The sequence below is a fragment of the Lipophrys pholis genome, assembly GCF_963383615.2.
Source record: "Lipophrys pholis genome assembly, chromosome: 9".
Classification (NCBI taxonomy): domain Eukaryota; kingdom Metazoa; phylum Chordata; class Actinopteri; order Blenniiformes; family Blenniidae; genus Lipophrys; species Lipophrys pholis.
In genome coordinates, this window is record NC_137639.1 from 11256533 (window position 1) to 11274115 (window position 17583).

The 17583-nt window shown below is 42.4% G+C and overlaps 1 protein-coding gene across 5 annotated transcripts in view; it reads left to right on the forward strand.

Moving 5' to 3' along the window:
* oxr1a (oxidation resistance 1a) overlaps nucleotides 1-17583 on the forward strand; it is a 175774-nt gene that overhangs the window by 149840 nt on the left and 8351 nt on the right. For 3 of the 5 annotated variants that reach the window (XM_080471136.1, XM_080471138.1, XM_080471139.1), the window contains 5 exons: nucleotides 3244-3396; nucleotides 5965-6149; nucleotides 7501-8192; nucleotides 13053-13218; nucleotides 16043-16208. In XM_080471136.1, coding sequence (XP_080327262.1) covers nucleotides 3244-3396; nucleotides 5965-6149; nucleotides 7501-8192; nucleotides 13053-13218; nucleotides 16043-16208 — 1362 coding nt within the window. Of the gene's footprint in view, nucleotides 1-3243; nucleotides 3397-5964; nucleotides 6150-6385; nucleotides 6410-7500; nucleotides 8193-13052; nucleotides 13219-16042; nucleotides 16209-17583 lie in introns of all 5 variants that reach the window. The other 2 variants (XM_080471135.1, XM_080471137.1) reach the window with 1 other exon arrangement.

The following is a 17583-nucleotide window of genomic DNA, read 5'->3' on the forward strand; positions in this document are numbered from 1 at the left end:
AGGTCCTGTCTCATGTGGTCCGTGTGGGATGTGCGGCGGCTGATATTTCCTCGCAAACACATCGCAGCACTTTCCAGATTTGATTACAGGGAACAAGAGAAAGTGTTTGTTATACATTTCCAGGAAGGAGGACATGTTTTGACATCTGTAGCTACTCATTCCAGTCCAGGTGTGTGCTGCACATGTGCACCCAGGTGTGTTGGAGATTTTTTATTTATTTTTATTTTTTTTCCCCCTCGGTCTTCGCTGGTGGAGAATCCTGCTCATCTTTTCATGTTTAACCTCGGAGCAGGAAAACCAGCTTGAACAAGTAATTAGGAAGCAACTGGCTGGAAATGAAGTGCAGTTGTGTAGATGAGGGAAACAGCTTACGTTTCTACGTGCGGACATCAACAGCTGTGCTTCAGATCTCACGTTCATCACCAGGAGACGCTCTCATGGATCCAAGGAACTTTTTCTGCTCCGTTCCTTATCCTCTTTACCTCCACTTTACATTTTTTGGTCTCTTCCTCCTGTCTTTTTCTCTCTGAGAGGCTTGTTTTGGCTGTAACAGATTGGCCGGCCTGCTCAGCCTCCCCGGCTGCCAGCGTCTGGGCCGCCTGTGTCGGTGTGGGTCAGTAGCTGCAGGCTGTTTGTCGACTGCGCTGGGAAACGGCGTGAGAGAGACAGAGAGAGAGAGAGAGAGAGCGAGAGAGAGAGAGAAGGAGGTGTGGGGGTGGGTGTCAGGAGGACAGCAGACAGTTGTTTTGGGCTCGAGTCTCTCTCCTTCTAAGCTCTTCACTGCTACTGTCGCTCTTCACTGCTCTTCACTTCACTTCCCCACCGGCTCTTGACATGTCCTCCTCTCCTGGTCACCCCCCCCCCCCTCCTCCTCAATGATGACTCCCACACACTCCTCTCTCTTTTTTCCTCTGTCTTCACTCTGACAATGCTCCTCTATTTGCCTCCAGCTCCACCTTACCTACTCCTGTTTATATATTTCTTTACCACAGCTGATATATCTGCTGCTTGTTCTGCTGTGTCTGCTCAGGTCTGGCCCACTCTTCCTCTCATATACTGGTTCAATCTCACAGACAGCCCTTCATTTTCACCATTGTACAGTCTGTCAGGCCCAGTCGTCCCTGTGGACAGACTTCAGTCGGTCTGTCCCCGTGGCTCAGTCATCGCATGGCAACAGGCCACTGGTAGAAATACCAAACACACCACACCTTGTGTTTCCAGCCGAGCACACACACCATCTGTGGCCGGTTGCAGTGTTACCAAGCTTGGATCATGAAGCTGTAGCAAGATTGCTTTATAGTGTGTGTCACCAAACTGTATCAGGGAACACTTTCCTCTAAGCATAGGAAATGGTAAATGGAAATTAGATCATTTTTTAATATGAATAAAATCAAGAATACAGCTGCTTCGACTTTTGTTTCCCTTTTCCGTTGCATGAACTGGATGGTACTCTAAATGGAGATTGCTCAGCAGAACAGAAGGGAATTAAGGATCATGTCATGTCCTGGGAGGAATAGTAGCGTTTGGACAGTAAATCAAAGGACGAGTCGATGCAAAACCATATGAAACAGATGCATTTCAGATCGTGAAAAGTCTTACACAATCTTAAACTATCAGGGTTACGACTGTGCAACAGATTGTTTAAAGGACAAGCTCTAATTCACCAAGAATTTCCGAAGTAAAAAAATAAAAAAATAAATGCAAAACCATCACCAAAAGCTTCTTCATGCAAAACACGAAGATGCAAAAAATAAACTAGAACAAATACAGAACACAAGAGAAGCAAAAGCCACAAGCAAATGTAAAATAACCATGGTGAGAGGCAAAAACACCAAGAAACAAACATGAAAGCATGCTGAAACCAACAAATCAACACTCATTTCTCACAACCAAATAGTAAAACCTGTATTTGTATTCAAGTCATTAAAATCAAAAGTACAATATCTTAGAATTTTAAAAAAAATGTTTTAGGTTTGTTTTTTTACCTGAAACTATAATTAAATGTTAACATTTAAATTTTGAAAATGCCTGAAACTCTTAGTTTATATGAGTGTGTAAATTACAGATAATACAATGAACTTTTTAATTATATTTAAAAGTTTTGCTATGCATAAATGTGAAGACTTGCACAACCAAACGCAAAACAAACACAAAGCGGGTGAAATACGTCAATAACATTTTCCCACCAATGTGACCGTGCAAAACAAATAGTTAGATATTTACAACTACCTCTGACACAAATCAACCATGAAGTGACACAGTAACCGCCACAAACAGGGTGGGGAACGCGTCACAACAGGTTCAAAACCGTCACAGAGAGTGGAATTACTCCCATAAACAATAACAAAACTAGGTCGAAAATGAAAATCTTTATTAACAGTTGTGAAACGTCCATGTTACATTCTAAAAACCCGCCAACAGTGTTCTGTCCTGTGCCTATTATTTGATAACCGGTAATTGTCTACTATTCAGATGTGAAAATGACATTTGTCTTCTTATTTTTTTCTCCAACAATTAAAATGCAGTTTTACTTGATAGCTATGTTGATATGTGAAGTTCATTGTTGCAAAAAAAAAAAAAAAAGAAAGAAAGAAAGAAAGCAAATCCTGATTTACCCAAATCCCAAATGTACACTTTTTAAAACTGTGCCCACGTCAGCAGCCCCTAGTTTGTAAGTCTTTTAATAAAATAACAGCAGCCATGCGTAATGTTTTGCACCGTTATTAAAACTCTGGTCTCACATGAATGTTTCTGTGCCTAATTACCACGTTGAAGCGAAGCTCAGGAACGCAGGAGCCGTGTTATTCTGGCTCGTCGCTGGGTTTCCCTCTACCTGATTGTTCCACTGCGCTGGAAATATCCGTTTATACAGTTGATATGTTTAGGGACTCAAATGCATTAGTTTGATCAAACGAGACAGAAATTAGTTTCACTGTGTATTACCAAGTGAACCGAGCCATGTCTGCTCTCCAGCGCTCATTATTTATGTTTGGTTGAAACCTATTTACAGATTCAGACGACATGTGAGCAGCAGAACGAGGCAGTTTGCAGCGTTATCAGTTTGCTTTTGTCAGTTTTACAGTCGTCTTTCAACCCACTGTAAAAACATAAATCTTTATCTATTTCATGCCCTGCTTATCAGCAGTCAGCTTATGCAGAGCATGCTGTTATTCTTCTTTTCTCCTTTAACACTCTCCATTATTATTACACCATTGTCCCCACCTCCACCTCTGGCTCTTTCAGGACTCCGATGGCCCCCCCAGACCAGAAGGTGTTCACCCCCCTGTGTTCTCTAACCTGCGCCAGTCCAGAGTGGTGTCATCCACCTCCGAGGAGGAAGAGGCCCTCACGGAGAAGTTCCTCAAGATCAACTGCAAGTACATCACCGATGGCAAGGTGAGACGCGCCGCAAAACCCTGCACACGTTGATCAGGACGGATACTCGGGACTAATGCCAGCTGGCGATGCTTATTCGGTAAACCAAACCCCGTGATAATGTCTCGTAAATTCAGTGAGTTGTAATAGTTTTAGTTATGTAACGACCTCTTAACCTAATAGAAGCAAATGCACTGGAGGCAGTCAACAGAGTGTCTGCTCGTACACAGTATGTCTCTGTTGTGGGATGTGTCAGGTGCATCCTTGTGATCAGCATGTCGGAAACAGAAACTAACAGTTTCAGAAGCACTGAGAAAAGTTCCACACGTTAATTTTTCTAACTTTGTATTTTTCTAGAAATTCATTAATTGGAATTAACATATTTCTGAGCCGTAATTTGATCATTTTCACACTTTTCACACTTTTCAAACTTTTCAAACTTTAACTCCATGTTTAAAAGCTTGCCGACTCCTGGTTATGACCATCCAGACGTCTTCATACAGATATTTTTATATAACTCTTTATTTTTCTTGAACATTTCACTCTGCGTTCCTCTACAGATGTAATGTTGTTGCTGTATTGCCTGTAGTGGCACTCAAGTAATCATGTTCACTTAGTTTGTTTCACAAAACCTTGATTTCACTGCTGCAGAAGATTTCTTCTTCTTACAGACGTCACATTTGTGTGTCTCCAGATTTGCGCCGAGTGTTTCCACAACACCTATCCTTGTGTGTTTTACACTCTATACACATATATGCATTGTGAAGGACGCTTTGAGTTGACAATCGACAGTGATTAATCTTTCAGCGCCGTGGTTTAGGTGTGGATTTGTTTGGTTTCACCTTGAATTGATTTCTCATTTTATATTCTTCTCTATAGAGAAATGAATAGAGATTACATCTCAACACCATTTGCAAATGGTTGTGATGGTGCCAAGGTGGTGTTCGTAACCCACTAATGCACTTTGCCACCGTCTAACAATTTAATATCAGTAAATTACATCGTACCTAAATTTCTATATATCTATGTAAAGGTGTCCAAAAAAAAGTGCCACATACACTCCTTTTTAATCTCAAACTTTTGTGGGACTTGAAAAGATAATCCTGCAATCTCGCAGCAGACTGAAAGCCTGTTGCTTCTCAGCACACAGTATAGCAGCAGGAATTTTCCACAATCCAAACATCATAATAGGGCTTTGACTCTAATGATGTGAGCTCACGAGCTTTAAATGCTGCATCGCTGATCTCTCGGCTCCGAGCGTTGTGCCATCTGCTGCTCAGTTTTAGGTCTCTGTTGCATTATGACCTCTACTCTTACAGAAGCGGACCAGCCTCAGGTGAACAAATTAGAAACAGCAATTAAGTTTTTTCTTTTCTCGCCGCGGTGATTTTGGCCAGCGGACCACATGTTTAGCACTTCGTATGGGCTGTATGTGCTGTGTTCAACTTAACAATCTCTACTCAATTAAACATCTGCTTTAAAGTAAAAAAAAAAAAAAACCTTCTTTTTAAAATATATATATATATATATATTCAGCTAGTAAGTGTTAAGAGACTGTAACTGCATGAGGCCGAAACTAAACTCCACAGTGAAGCAGTTTTCTCAGTAACCTTTTCAACACATAGTCTCTCAAGTTAAAGATTTAGTGTTTGTAGTTTACATCATCTTTTCACAATGATAGCAGATCAAATCTGAGAAAATATCACATACTTCTATTCAGCAGACTGGAATCAAACTGATGCACATTTCTCTTCATGAGTCATCGTGGTTAAAAAACAAACTCTTGCTGTTTTCCCTTTCAGTGCTTTTGCAGGGTCACTGTACTAGAATATTGAACGTTGTTTATGTCTCCATTGCTCCATTTTTCATTGTTTAAATTTTTTTAATTATGAATCAAGATTTGAGAAACAAGAATCCAGATTCAGAAAGAAAGAAACAGAACATACTTGTTTGTGTAGGCGGATGTGGATGAACACTGTAGACAGCCACATTAAGAGAAGCGTCTCCTGCTGACTGTGGTTTGATTCAGCTGATTAGAGTTAATGTTGTTCAGATGTGCGATAACCAGGGACTCTACGGCTCTTTGAAGACATGTAAATTGAGTTTTGCAGAGTCAGGATCTCAAAACGGCTTCAGTTAAATGTACTTCTAATATCCTATAAATATGAGTGTAATCAGACCAATGTTCAGGCTTTATTTTTACGATTTCTATCTAATTTTCAGTGTAGCAATTCAGTTGTACCACACATTTGAGTACGAGCATGCGTCCGGGCAGCAGCCCTGCTCCCACACGTATACCCCCATAGATCCATGGTATTGAACCGCTGGTGATTCACTCCCAGGTACCAAATGAAAGCACTGAAGTGGTCCAGCGCTAGCAGTCAATAACTTCTACTTGATTTAAGATATTTGCGGTCTGAAATGGATTTGGCCTTCAGTTGTTTGTGTGTTGGGAGGTGCTTTTTGATTACTTTCTGTGGTGGGCAACATGCTAAGTTGTTCCTTTTATGTATTGAAAGCTTTGATGGATCTCTGCCTAACTCCGCGCCCCCTCTTCTTTTATTCCACCTCCCATCGTGTTGCTGTCAGGGTGCGGTGAGCGGAGTGTTGCTGGTGACGCCCAACAACATCATGTTCGACCCTCACCGCATGGACCCCCTGGTTCAGGCCCACGGGTGTGAGGAGTACGGCATCATGTGTCCCCTGGAGGAGGTGCAGTCTGCTGCCATCTACAAGGAGATCACCGACCCCAAGATCAGAGAGGCCGTCCCAGAGTAAGAAGAACACAGATGCAATGTGTGCAGAAGGTCTTTAGTAGCAAAGCAAAACCTCAGCAAATACTGTGCATGTTAGTGTTTGAAGCCCCGGCAGCCATAAATGCCAGCAGTCCCATTTGTCCCTACAAAGATTCTTCTTCTACTTGATATTGTGCACACTCCCATATTCAGTCTGCCAGAAATGCAGCAACTTTAGTCTAATCAATGTGATTCTCTGCTGCTCCCATCGTCAGGCTGCATCAACGGCCAACCGACTGGTAAATTCCCACGCGCGCACACACACACCAAAATAAAACGTAAAAGGGCAATTACAGTGGGGTTAATGAAGTGTGCCTTCACCCACCTACAGTGATTGCTCACCTCTTTACACAGGAGGAAGCAGCCACTTCACTTCTTTCCACCTACACATTTGTGTGTGTGTGTGGTGGTGGTGGTGGTGGTGGTGGTGGTGGAGGAGGTGGTGGTGGGGGGGGGGGGGGGGGGGGGTTCTTTAGTTGTTTTAGCACAGCTGAAGCTCGCTCTGTGCAGGCGACAAAGAGTGTGTCACATCATGAACCCCGTCACGTCTTTTGTTGCCTCTCCTGTTTCTTCTGCTGCTCGCAGGGTCTGATCAGAGCTGTATTTAGCCAGCTGAGTGTTGCCCGTGGAGCCATTATTGTGCAGGCTAAATGACGGGTTTTTGTGCCGGGCCCAGCTGTTTCTCTCTCTGACCTCTGCCTGTCTGTCTGAACACGCAGCTGAGCAACAAGTGCCTGCAGGATGCAACTGTGTGCAGTTCTTGTTCTTTGTGTGCGACCTCTCACTGAGTGCTTCCAAGATGTGCAACATTTTCATTTGCTTGCGACACTAATTTGTTTCCCTGTACATTGAAATGAAGCTACAGGAACATACACATTCACAAGCCTGTGGATTGATATTATAAACATTGTCCTGCCCATGTGAGTGTGGTTAGAACCTGGACCCTAATTTCCACACATTTCAATGTGGCTGAGACAAAATCACGGCTGTTACAGTGGTCGTCCCACACCTTCCTGAGGACATGAGGCAGCATATACTTGTTTACATTATTTCTATGGTGAATAACTTGTACTGACAATATCCCCTCTAATAACATTAACCAGGGATGTTGTTATTATGAGTGTTAACCACGAAACCACTGGGGGACTTTTACAGCTTTAATCGATTATTAATTACTGATCTTCAAATTAACCGATTAAGTGTTGGTGCTTATACATTTTTCAAATGTATTGAACAGAAATTGAAAAAACACCCACAGCTTTCAATTTTGTAAAGCCTGCATGTGTTAAAATACTTGTGTTTTAACATTTTCCCTGGTTAATGTTCCTAGTGATCTGGAGCCTTTGCCGGTAGAGAGACATCCCTCCCAGCAGAAGGACCCAGAGCAGCGCCTGAGGGAGCCGGGAGCCAATGACAGCGGCAGCACGGCCCCACGCAGCACCGAGGGCTCCTTCTCCGAGGACGTCTTCACCGAGACGGAGCTGTCCCCCATCCGAGAGGAGGAGCAGGTGTCCAGCGAGGACCTGCGCCTGGACAAATCCTCCAGGGCCTCCACGGAGTCTGTGCAAACCGTAACCCAGGTGGAGGCTGGCGGCGGCGGCTCACAGACCCCGGGCGGCGCCCAGAGCTCCATCGACAAGCCGGAGGAGCCCGCCACAGCAAAAGTAGAGGACAATCCGCCAGACACTGCCACAGAAAACGAAAGCCAGTCCCCCATGGGATCCAAGCAGCACAGTGTAGAGAAGCCACCAAGCACACCCACTACCACCACCAGCAGTAGCACTAGCCAGACCCAGGGTCCCAGCAGCAGCACTTCTCGTCCTGGGTCCCAAAGCTCAGCCACCACTGGTGCCACAGACACCGTCTCAGCCAGTCCACAGGGTGATGCCAACCAGGGGACAGACGTCCCCCAAACGGACACTATGCAACAAGGCAAGGAGGACAAAGAGGACAAGGAGGACAAGGGGGGCAAGGAGGACACGGGGGTTACGGAAAAGGACGACACGCAGAACTCTGCAGAAGGTAAACACATGTCATCTCTACACCGAGGTGCAGCTACGGGACATTTCACGTAATGATTCTGGCTTTTTCTGTAAGCTGCACCTCGACACCCACATTCTTCTGAAGACTATCAAAGTGACTACGCCTGCTCTCTGGCTGCTTTAGAGTCACTTCTCTCATGTTGGGTTCAGATAACCTTTTCCGTTTCCATTCTGCCTTGATGCTAGTAATTGGAATATAAAGACGAAGGGAAATGGCGTCTTCTCTGTCACTATCTGCTCTGCAGCGCTAGCCAAGCTTTATGGGGCTTTATGCGGCTCTTTGATCTCGGGCTCCGGTGGTCTGGGCCACTTCTCCGGGCGATAAGCTAAAGCCCATCAAACACCACAATGCCACAAACACACCCGCGCCCCAAAGCAGAGACATGGTGACGATTAAACCAAACATCGGAATACCTTCAGAGGGGGGGTTATTCCTATTCCTCATCATTCTTCGAGTTTGCTTTCATGTGCATTTAGACAAATACTAAGTTTCACAAACCTGGATTAACCTCTGTTGTTCCTGCTTTGTGTAGTATTACAGGTTTTAGCTGTTTTAACTGCTTTTAAATGATAAATCCATAACAGAGGGGAAAATATAAACATCTCACCATTTATTTGTCTGTTTCAAGGTAATTTATTATTATTTTTACATTTTTATAGTATAAAACACATCTTACAATCTCAATTCGAACTATTTCTAGAATTGCTCTTCAAAGGCTAAAATAATCAAGATGGTCTTAAAACAAATGTAATGGCTTTACAGACACGAATAATATAGCTCGAGAAATATCAACAACACATCTGTATTCACGTGAATGGGCTGAATATTGAGAGCGAGACTGAAACTTATTCCCTAAAGAGCAGGAGAGTTCTTGTAAAATGTTCTTGATCTTCTTCTGCCTTACAATTGTGATACTACAGGTCTTTTTGTGTTGGGGGGGGGGAAAGATGTTTTGTGGTGTGACCCTCGGTATTAAAGAAAGACCACCATTCTAGTTCATGCAATAGAAAGAATCTGGCAACACGACACACATCACAAGACAACGGCTGCAATTCTCTACACCACAGTGTACTGTGATACTGTAACTAATACTTGTGTTTCTGTAGTTGTGGTTTTTCCTGTAACTTCTTTACTCAGCATTTTTGTTCCCAAACAAAGCAAACTCAGTCACAGTCTTCTGTTGAGATGTCACAGGTAAAGAAGAACAAAATATTCTGATAAACTTGAACGTGTGTTGTTCAAGTAAAAAAAAAAAAAAAAAAAAAAGGTTATCCCAGATATATATATATATATATATATATATCTCCTTCAAATAGTCTGACTTCTAATGCTTCTGCTGCCTTCTGCATGATGCATTTCTCCTGTTTACCGAAGAGAGGAATAATTAGATTTCTTGTTGAGACCGAATATGGAGCTGTCTCACAATGAAGACACACAATTTAGTCTGATCAAACACAAACCAGAGACAAATGGAGCCACAAGGGTTGAAATGAGGGGCCACTTCTGGTGCTTTTTACATGAAAAAACCGATTTGTACAAAAACCCGATATTCGTAACGAGATCTGGCGAGACGAGTGAGCGCAAAACATGGTCGGATCACACTAAAGCCCCTTTTCAGACTGGGTGGGTCGCAGCTCAGGTAAACAATGTTGGATTGGCTGGCAGGCCTCAATATGTACAGGTTGATATCCTAATGGTGGCGTTAATTTACTCCACTGGAACGATTATTTGCCAGTTTCTTTCTGACAGCCTGCATGTTACCTCATTTTCATTTTCTAGATTAAAGTACAGACATCTCTTCATTTCTCACCTCGCAGTTTGAAATGCCAGATGGCAGATGCATGACATTCAAACGGCACCTTTTACTAACCCAGTAATATTTCTTGTGCCGACTCGTGAGGAGCTGGACATTAAATCGTTTAATCACAAGCCAGTCGCATGCATCCGTACTCTCGACAAAAAAGTTTCCGGTTTGAACCGGCTTTGTCGACTTCACTTTGTGGGAAGTTTACATTTTCTTCCTTTGTGGGATCCTTCTGACTTCCTCCCAAGTCTGAACATGTGCATATATGTTAGTTTACTTTGACTCTGAATTGCGCGTTATTGTGATTATTTGTATGGGTGGTGGACTTAGTTAAGAACGTTTAAACCCCCCCCACTCCCCAGTGCGTGTACCCTCCGTTTCGCCCTCGATTGGCTCAGATAGTCTTTAGAGCTCGAATATGGAATAAGTAAATATAGTAGGGAAATGATTGTCACAAGAGAGAGAAAGATGTGAGTGAGTCCAGATTCATAACTCTCCTCACACTACAGTAAAATTCAAGCAGTTAATAAGTAGGATTATTATTTCAAGCACAGTATTATAAGTAAGTCAGTCTGTTGTATGAGGAATTACTACCTTCACTAGATATCCAACACATTGAATATATACACTGTCCTCGTGTTTCAGCGTCCCTTGGCAGATATAATTTCTATTTACTATCATTACAAATGTTCTTGTGTTTGTTTATAATACATGTTGCACGCATCTTGTCGATCAGATGAGACTTTATATGGCCCTAAAGACATATTAATATAAATTTGAAGGAATTCTTATTTAAAATGCTGTTCAATATTAGAACTTGTTAGATAATTGGTCAAATGTTATTGCAGCACTGGCTCACATCATTTTACAGCAGGTATTAGGTTATTGTCTGTTATCACATTATTGTTTGTTCCACACCTCAAGTCTTACATAGAAGGTAATTCGGGGTAGTTTGGCTGCTTTGGGGTAAAAGTATTTTTTTTAGTCTTGTTTTCTCGCAGTTCCAGAGAACAGGTTATGTCCAGGCTTTGGGGTCCTTTAATAGAAGACAGGCCTTCTTTTGTAGTCAGTCAGTGGAAACGACTTTGATGGGAGTCTGCCATACTTGCCACCTGCTGCAGGTCCTTCTTGTTATCACTGTAAAGCCAGAGAAGCACACGGTGCAGCAGTAGGTCAGCCTGCTCCATGGCTTACTGTTGTTTTTAGTGCTTTTTTGTTTTCATGGTTTCCAGATGTGAGAATGTCCCTAAATGCACCACAATAAAGTTGCACACTAATTTCTCCTCTTGACCTTTTAAAGACTCAGTCATAACATGACTTTATCGTACCTTTATAAAGGCAGTGAGAGGTTCACCATGATGGATTATCTGTCTCGAGGTGTGTGGCAGCCAGTGGCTGCTTCAGCTGTGTGGAGTTGCTCCACAAAAAGGAGGCCGACCTTTTAAGAATGACTTGTAAGTTGTACAAGGTCCGTAGTTTAACTCTGTCACAGTCAGTGGCTCACTTATATACCCATATCCCACTTTAGTGAAAACGTGCAGTCACAGTTCGTGAAAGATTTCTTGCTCCCATGAAGAAGTCCGGCAGGACAACGGGGAACAAGATTTACCATTTCCTTACTGGCAATTATGGTCACAGAGAAAGCTGAGCTGCTGAGGCACTTCTAATTCATGGGCCTCTCAGTGGGACTGCCCTTTATTCTGTGCACATTAGCACAGCTCACACAAGTAACTGCTTCGTATAATGAGCTGCTTTTCCACCTAATTCATGTATTTTAAAGATTGAGCTTGTCCAATGTTGTGAAAACCGATTTATATTATTTTGTCAGTCATTATTTACCCATTGCACACGACCCAACCGGGAACATGTTCCATTGCGATGTTACTGGCACAGTGATTTCATTCAGTTTCCTATGGGCTGTGACCTTATGATAAGCCTCTGATAATGTACCATGGACAGTCGACTCTGTGCCACTATCAATTACACTGTGTCCCTCCATTTATTTCTGTCATCTGGCTTGTTTCTGCCACAAAATGACTAATGCTAACTGAAGTAGCCTGTAAATAAGAACTGGAAAACCAGGTCACTTCATAAATCGGTTATTATAAAGAGCATGAGCAGTAAAAAAAAAAAAAAAAGGAATGATTTATTTTTACATTAATGAATAGCTGATCATTAGGGCTTTTCCTCATCTGGTTAGCTGAGACTCTGTCAAGCAGAGAAAAAAAACCTACTCCTTATTTGGATTTGTCATGCACGCTTCACATAAATACACTCTTTAACTTTGAAATCTATCACGGAAATTCAAAAACTAAGCATAAGCAGAGGATGGGAGCTTTGCACCCGTATACTAGTAAATTATCACAGTAGTGCACAGAACTTGTTCAGTATGACCGTCCAATCACAGGCCAGATTTACCTGTTACCTGAAATCACAGTAATATTGAAGAACTGCCAGACCATGAAAGTTGATATTGGAAATGGTGGCAGAAGAACTCACACATTGCACATTTTTTAAGAATTCTCCAACCATAAATTAGAATTAAACATTGAAGTTCATTAGCCAATCAAAACGAGAACCTTTTCACTTTTTTCATTTCTTAGAATCTAATATTAAAAGCTATGGCTATAGAACTGCCTGTTCGTTACACCTCTGTACATGGTCATCTGCTACGAACACAGGGGCAAGTAAGAAGACAATGATGCTGATGTCAAATTGCACAAACAAAAATCCAACTGTTGAAAGAGGCCTTTCCATTTTAAAAAGTAAGAATAGCTTCAAAGACACAGAAGCTAAAAGAGCTTAATTCAGTAAATTACTGGGCTGCTGGATTAAAGTGCAATATATAATGAGGAAAACTCCATTGGCGTTATGGAAGAACCTCCAAACTCCCTGCGGTCTCCTCATATTTACAACCATAAGGAATTACCTTCCACGACGTCAAACCATGCCTTCTAAGTCTTAAACATGAAGATCACACCACTCTTTGTTCTATATATGCTTCTGTGACGCCATGATCTGTTTTCTTGGTGCAGGTACAGGGTCGGCGGAGAGGCGGAAGCACCGCTCTCACAAGTTTCTGTGTCTGCGGGTGGGGAAGCCCATGAAGAAGACGTTCGTGTCCAACGCCAGCGCCTCCATGCAGCAGTACGCTCAGCAGGGCAAGAAGCACGAGTACTGGTTTGCCGTGCCGCAAGAGAGGTCAGTGTCTGTGTGCCACGTCTTCCTCTTCTCATGGGCAGAGCACATTTTGATAAAGGCAAGTCAGGATTGTGGGAGCAGCAATATCTCAATCATTTGTGTTGCACCTGTCTTTGAAGTGGAATATTACCTAATGAAAACAATGTGAGCCGAGCAAATGTGATCATATGATTTTCCCAGCAAACAGAAATAGCTGAGACGTCTCACCAGAAGTCACTTTTAATATTTCAAACCAATCTAAATTCTTTGGCAGGTCTGACTTGCGTTGCAGCTTCTGCCTATTTGCCCGTGCCGGCTGAGCAAGACGGCAAGATGATTTATTATTCATTCACTCTGCAGGGAAACAGACATGCACTTTATTTTTACGCCGGGGCGCACACGCGGCCGAGGATCTGATGAAGCCGTTCACTCTGCGCGTGCTTCCTAAATCTCATGATCTCCGACCGCGTCTCAACACACATATGTTGGTGAACGTTTCCCGACCTGCGCTGAAATTCATCACGGAAATATGTTTGATGTGTTTTCCATGTTGAGTCGTTCGTTCTGGGATGCAGAGCCGCCCAGTCAGCAGGAGTCATGATGACATTAGAGAGCTTCACACTGTGGAAGGAGACACATGACGAGGAAATCTGTGCTCCCACCAAGTCCTTGTAACAGCTTTATGTAGTTAATTACTCTTAATTAATCGAATAAGTCACTTTTCTTGAAAATGTACTTAAGCTAGATTTAGAAGTTACTGGTCACGGCAGAATCCTTTGATAAGTGTTGTTGTTAGATGCTTTTTTTCCAGAGTGAGGGGACATAAATACACGTTCACAGTTTTACAGCAGCTCCTCTCAGATTACTAATCGTATTTGAATCAGACAAACGGGCGTGCCGTTTTTAGTTAGTCACGGTACCATAAATAGCTCACATTGATATGTGTTGAGTGGCTGGTGGCAGTAATGACACCCCACTCGTCATTATTTACTATGAACTGAAGAAGTTGTGCTCATTAAAGCCTTTTCTGTTTTGTCCACTGGTTGCTTAGTTGCAGCGTTCCCGCCTGATACCAACAGGTTTGCTGCGATGCATGTTGCCCTTGGGGATAATAGCTGAGGGATTGGCAGATTTCACACTGGTAGGGAAATGCAAGTCTCAGGTGTTAGTTCTTTTCATTCGTATTGTCTTTTTTTTTTCTTTTTTTTTTTTCTTCATGTTGCGAGCAGCAGGCAGGCGCATTGAAGAGACGATCGTACACCTTTTAAACTGACAACACAGCAGTTCAGAACACTTTCCTGCAGATCTTATTCGTCTCTGGATCTTGACCTAGATGGGAGGCGACCCGCATGATGTGTCTTTAAGTGTCCTGGCGTTAGTGTGTGGGGGGGAAAAAAAGGAGGCTATTGAATGAGCCATACACAAGCATGACACTGAATACAGCTCAACCGCCTGACTGTGCCGCGGCTCTTTCATGTCTCCCAGTCTTATCAGTTCATGACACAGGCTGTGGGCTCTGCTCGTCTGTAACTTTTCCATGAGTTAATCCATACGATCGTATCTTATCACACACATTCTGACCTGATTACACGTTGACGTGGCAGAAGCAGGACAGATCCGTAGAGGAGGTCGAAACTTGTATTCTGTGTTTCAAAGACAACTAAACTTATGAGGAACTTTGTTAGTGGCTTCACTACTGGAAAGATGATTGTTGAAATGAGCAGAAGTATTGAAAAGTGTGTCTCTGATAGCAGATAACTGCCACTGGACATTTCTTGAACAAACAGGAAATATCAAAGCTCTCAAATATTACCTTTGAGATTATGAGTACCACAGGGTATATTTTAATTGTTTAAATACATTTGCAGTTGAGAGAAAAGAATAAATGGGAAAATGGTAAGAATGTATTTAAACAATTAATACACCCTTAGTTTGTTTTTTTGTTTTTTTTGGGGGGGGGGGGGGTTGTGCTTTGTTTTGTTTTTTTGTTTTTACTTTTTCCTTTCCCTTTTTGCAATGTGATATACAACTTTATGCTCTTTTGCTTATTTGTGAAATCTAAAAAACAATAAAACTCTGTTTTAAAAAAAAAAAAAAAGAGTGTCGTGGAAAAAAGACGGATCTAAAAACTGGGCGGGGGAGTGAGTTTTGTCGAACTCTGAATGAAGGATTGCGTTACACACTGACTCAGTCAAGTTTTGAAGTTTCACTCTACACTGTAAAACATGTCGGTATATTTTTCCACTTCTATTTTTTTTACTTCTATAATGAGGCTAAAGAGGCTGTTTGGGATGTCGCATCACCATGCTGTGCAATCCAGCTCATCTTCACCGCACCAAAGACATGATTACAGAGTCATTAGCGTCTATGCTAACATTAGTTCTGCCAGTGTTATTTCCATTCATACATCTTTGGTACTACTTTATGTAAATGAGCTACACAGGGAGTTGATCCCATCGAGCAGTGGATGGCGGCAGGATACACTGTGGACTGATCACTGGCAAATACAACGTGACAACATCACAGTCAAACTCTGAAAAGAGTCAGGGAGTAAGGTTGGTACTCTTGGCTATGAAGCTGTGTGGCATGCGATGATATTTGGGCTTGGATTTATTTAGTATTCAACTACTATGATTGTTTTGCAGGAAAAAAACACGTTGAAGTCTCTGAAATATTTTTTTCAAGTGTTAGTAGCGAGCAGCCCAACGATGAAGAAGAAGGTTTTGCTTTGACGTGTTTGGTTTTGACCCTTTTTATCCTGTGACAGACAACTGAGTGTTCCATTTTCTTGCCCATTCTGCAGAATTCAGCCGCCCATCCCTGTTTTTCCTGTTTCTTCCTCCAGGTCGGACCATCTCTATGTATTCTTCATGCAGTGGAGCCCCGACATGTACGGTGAGGGGGTCAGGGGAATGGGACAGGAGCCTGGATTTATGGTCGTCAAGAAGAATGAGGCGACAGAATCAACTGAAGACGAACCCATCACTGACCTGAACGTGAAGGAATGGGAGGTAAGGTCCATGTCGCCGCCGCCGCTCTTCCACTTGCGTTAAAGCGTAGCTGTTGTGTTGTCTCAGACATGGATTAAGTTCACTTCTTTACTGGAGGTTTAATCCATATCTTGTGAAACCACAGTGTCAAGTTTGTTTTTTACACGCTAAAGGAACTGTTAAGTCATTTTGTTGATTTGCTTTTATTATGCAGTGCGTAGTGTTACTGTATTGTGCTGATTTTGTTGTGTAACCAGTTTGAACTGTGTAATTGCCTTAGTTTTGTATTCTGCTTCTGTCTTTTGCACCTGCGTGTACCACTGCATATTATTGGTTTAAAGATACATTTTTGTGTCAGCCCCTTTATCACTTGTAAGAGTGTAAACACTGGCTTTGCTTGGAAATGCGCTTCTCTGAACTTCCAACCAAAGTGTTTTGCATGTTTGTGTAATTGTTTACTCTTCTCAGTTTCTGTATTGCAGTTTCATCACATGTCGTGTGACTGTCAGTAGTGTTGGTCGGCATTTGGCAACTTCCTTTGCTGAATGGCTCTTGTGAGTTGCTCATGCTTTTTGGGTTGTGAAATCCGCCCCTCAAACGAAAATGGGGCACTGATCTGGGTTCTTCCATCATTTTTCAGACTTACTTTAATCTAAATGTGGACGTCAGACTAGGAAGTGTGATCAAGAGTTCCTCATCTAGATGCCCTTCGCTGTAGCGGGAGCTGTGTGCTGCGTTCCACATAGTGGAAGAGATGTGGACAAATTAAATGGGATGGTTCACAAGCCTGCGGATAATGAAAAGGAAGTGTGATGAAAGTGATACGCTGGAGGCATTTAAATTTTAATGTAAATGAAGGATGTAGGAAACAAAGTAGACTGATTTATTGTCACTCGACTTGTGGAAAACACGGGTCACATGATCCATTACATTTGAATAAGTAAATAGGGAAAATGTCGTTTAAGCAGCAGCTTGTTTATTTTTGAGGAGTATCCGGACATAAAATGGCAAGATTTAGGTAAAAGTCTTACAGAGTGGGCCACTTAAAAAAAAATAATAAGAAGACATATATTCTCAAAATTACGGTCCAGAGGTCTGATTCTCACACGCACTCTCATTCACACCATGTCAACATTACAAGCACTCAGAGAGAACATGCATGAGGGAAATATTCTTGGTGCTGTGGTTTCCCTCCAGAGTCCAAACATGTGTTAAATGTGTAAATTTATTCATGACAAAATTGCACGAATGTGTTCGTGTGATTAAATCTTTCGTACTACTATTGTTGTCCTACAGGCTAGAGAAGCGAACTTGGGATGGGCAATTTGCAAGTTAAAATCCCACAGCGGATAGATCACCACTGTGGGTCCCTGAGAAACACCCTTGACCCCCATCA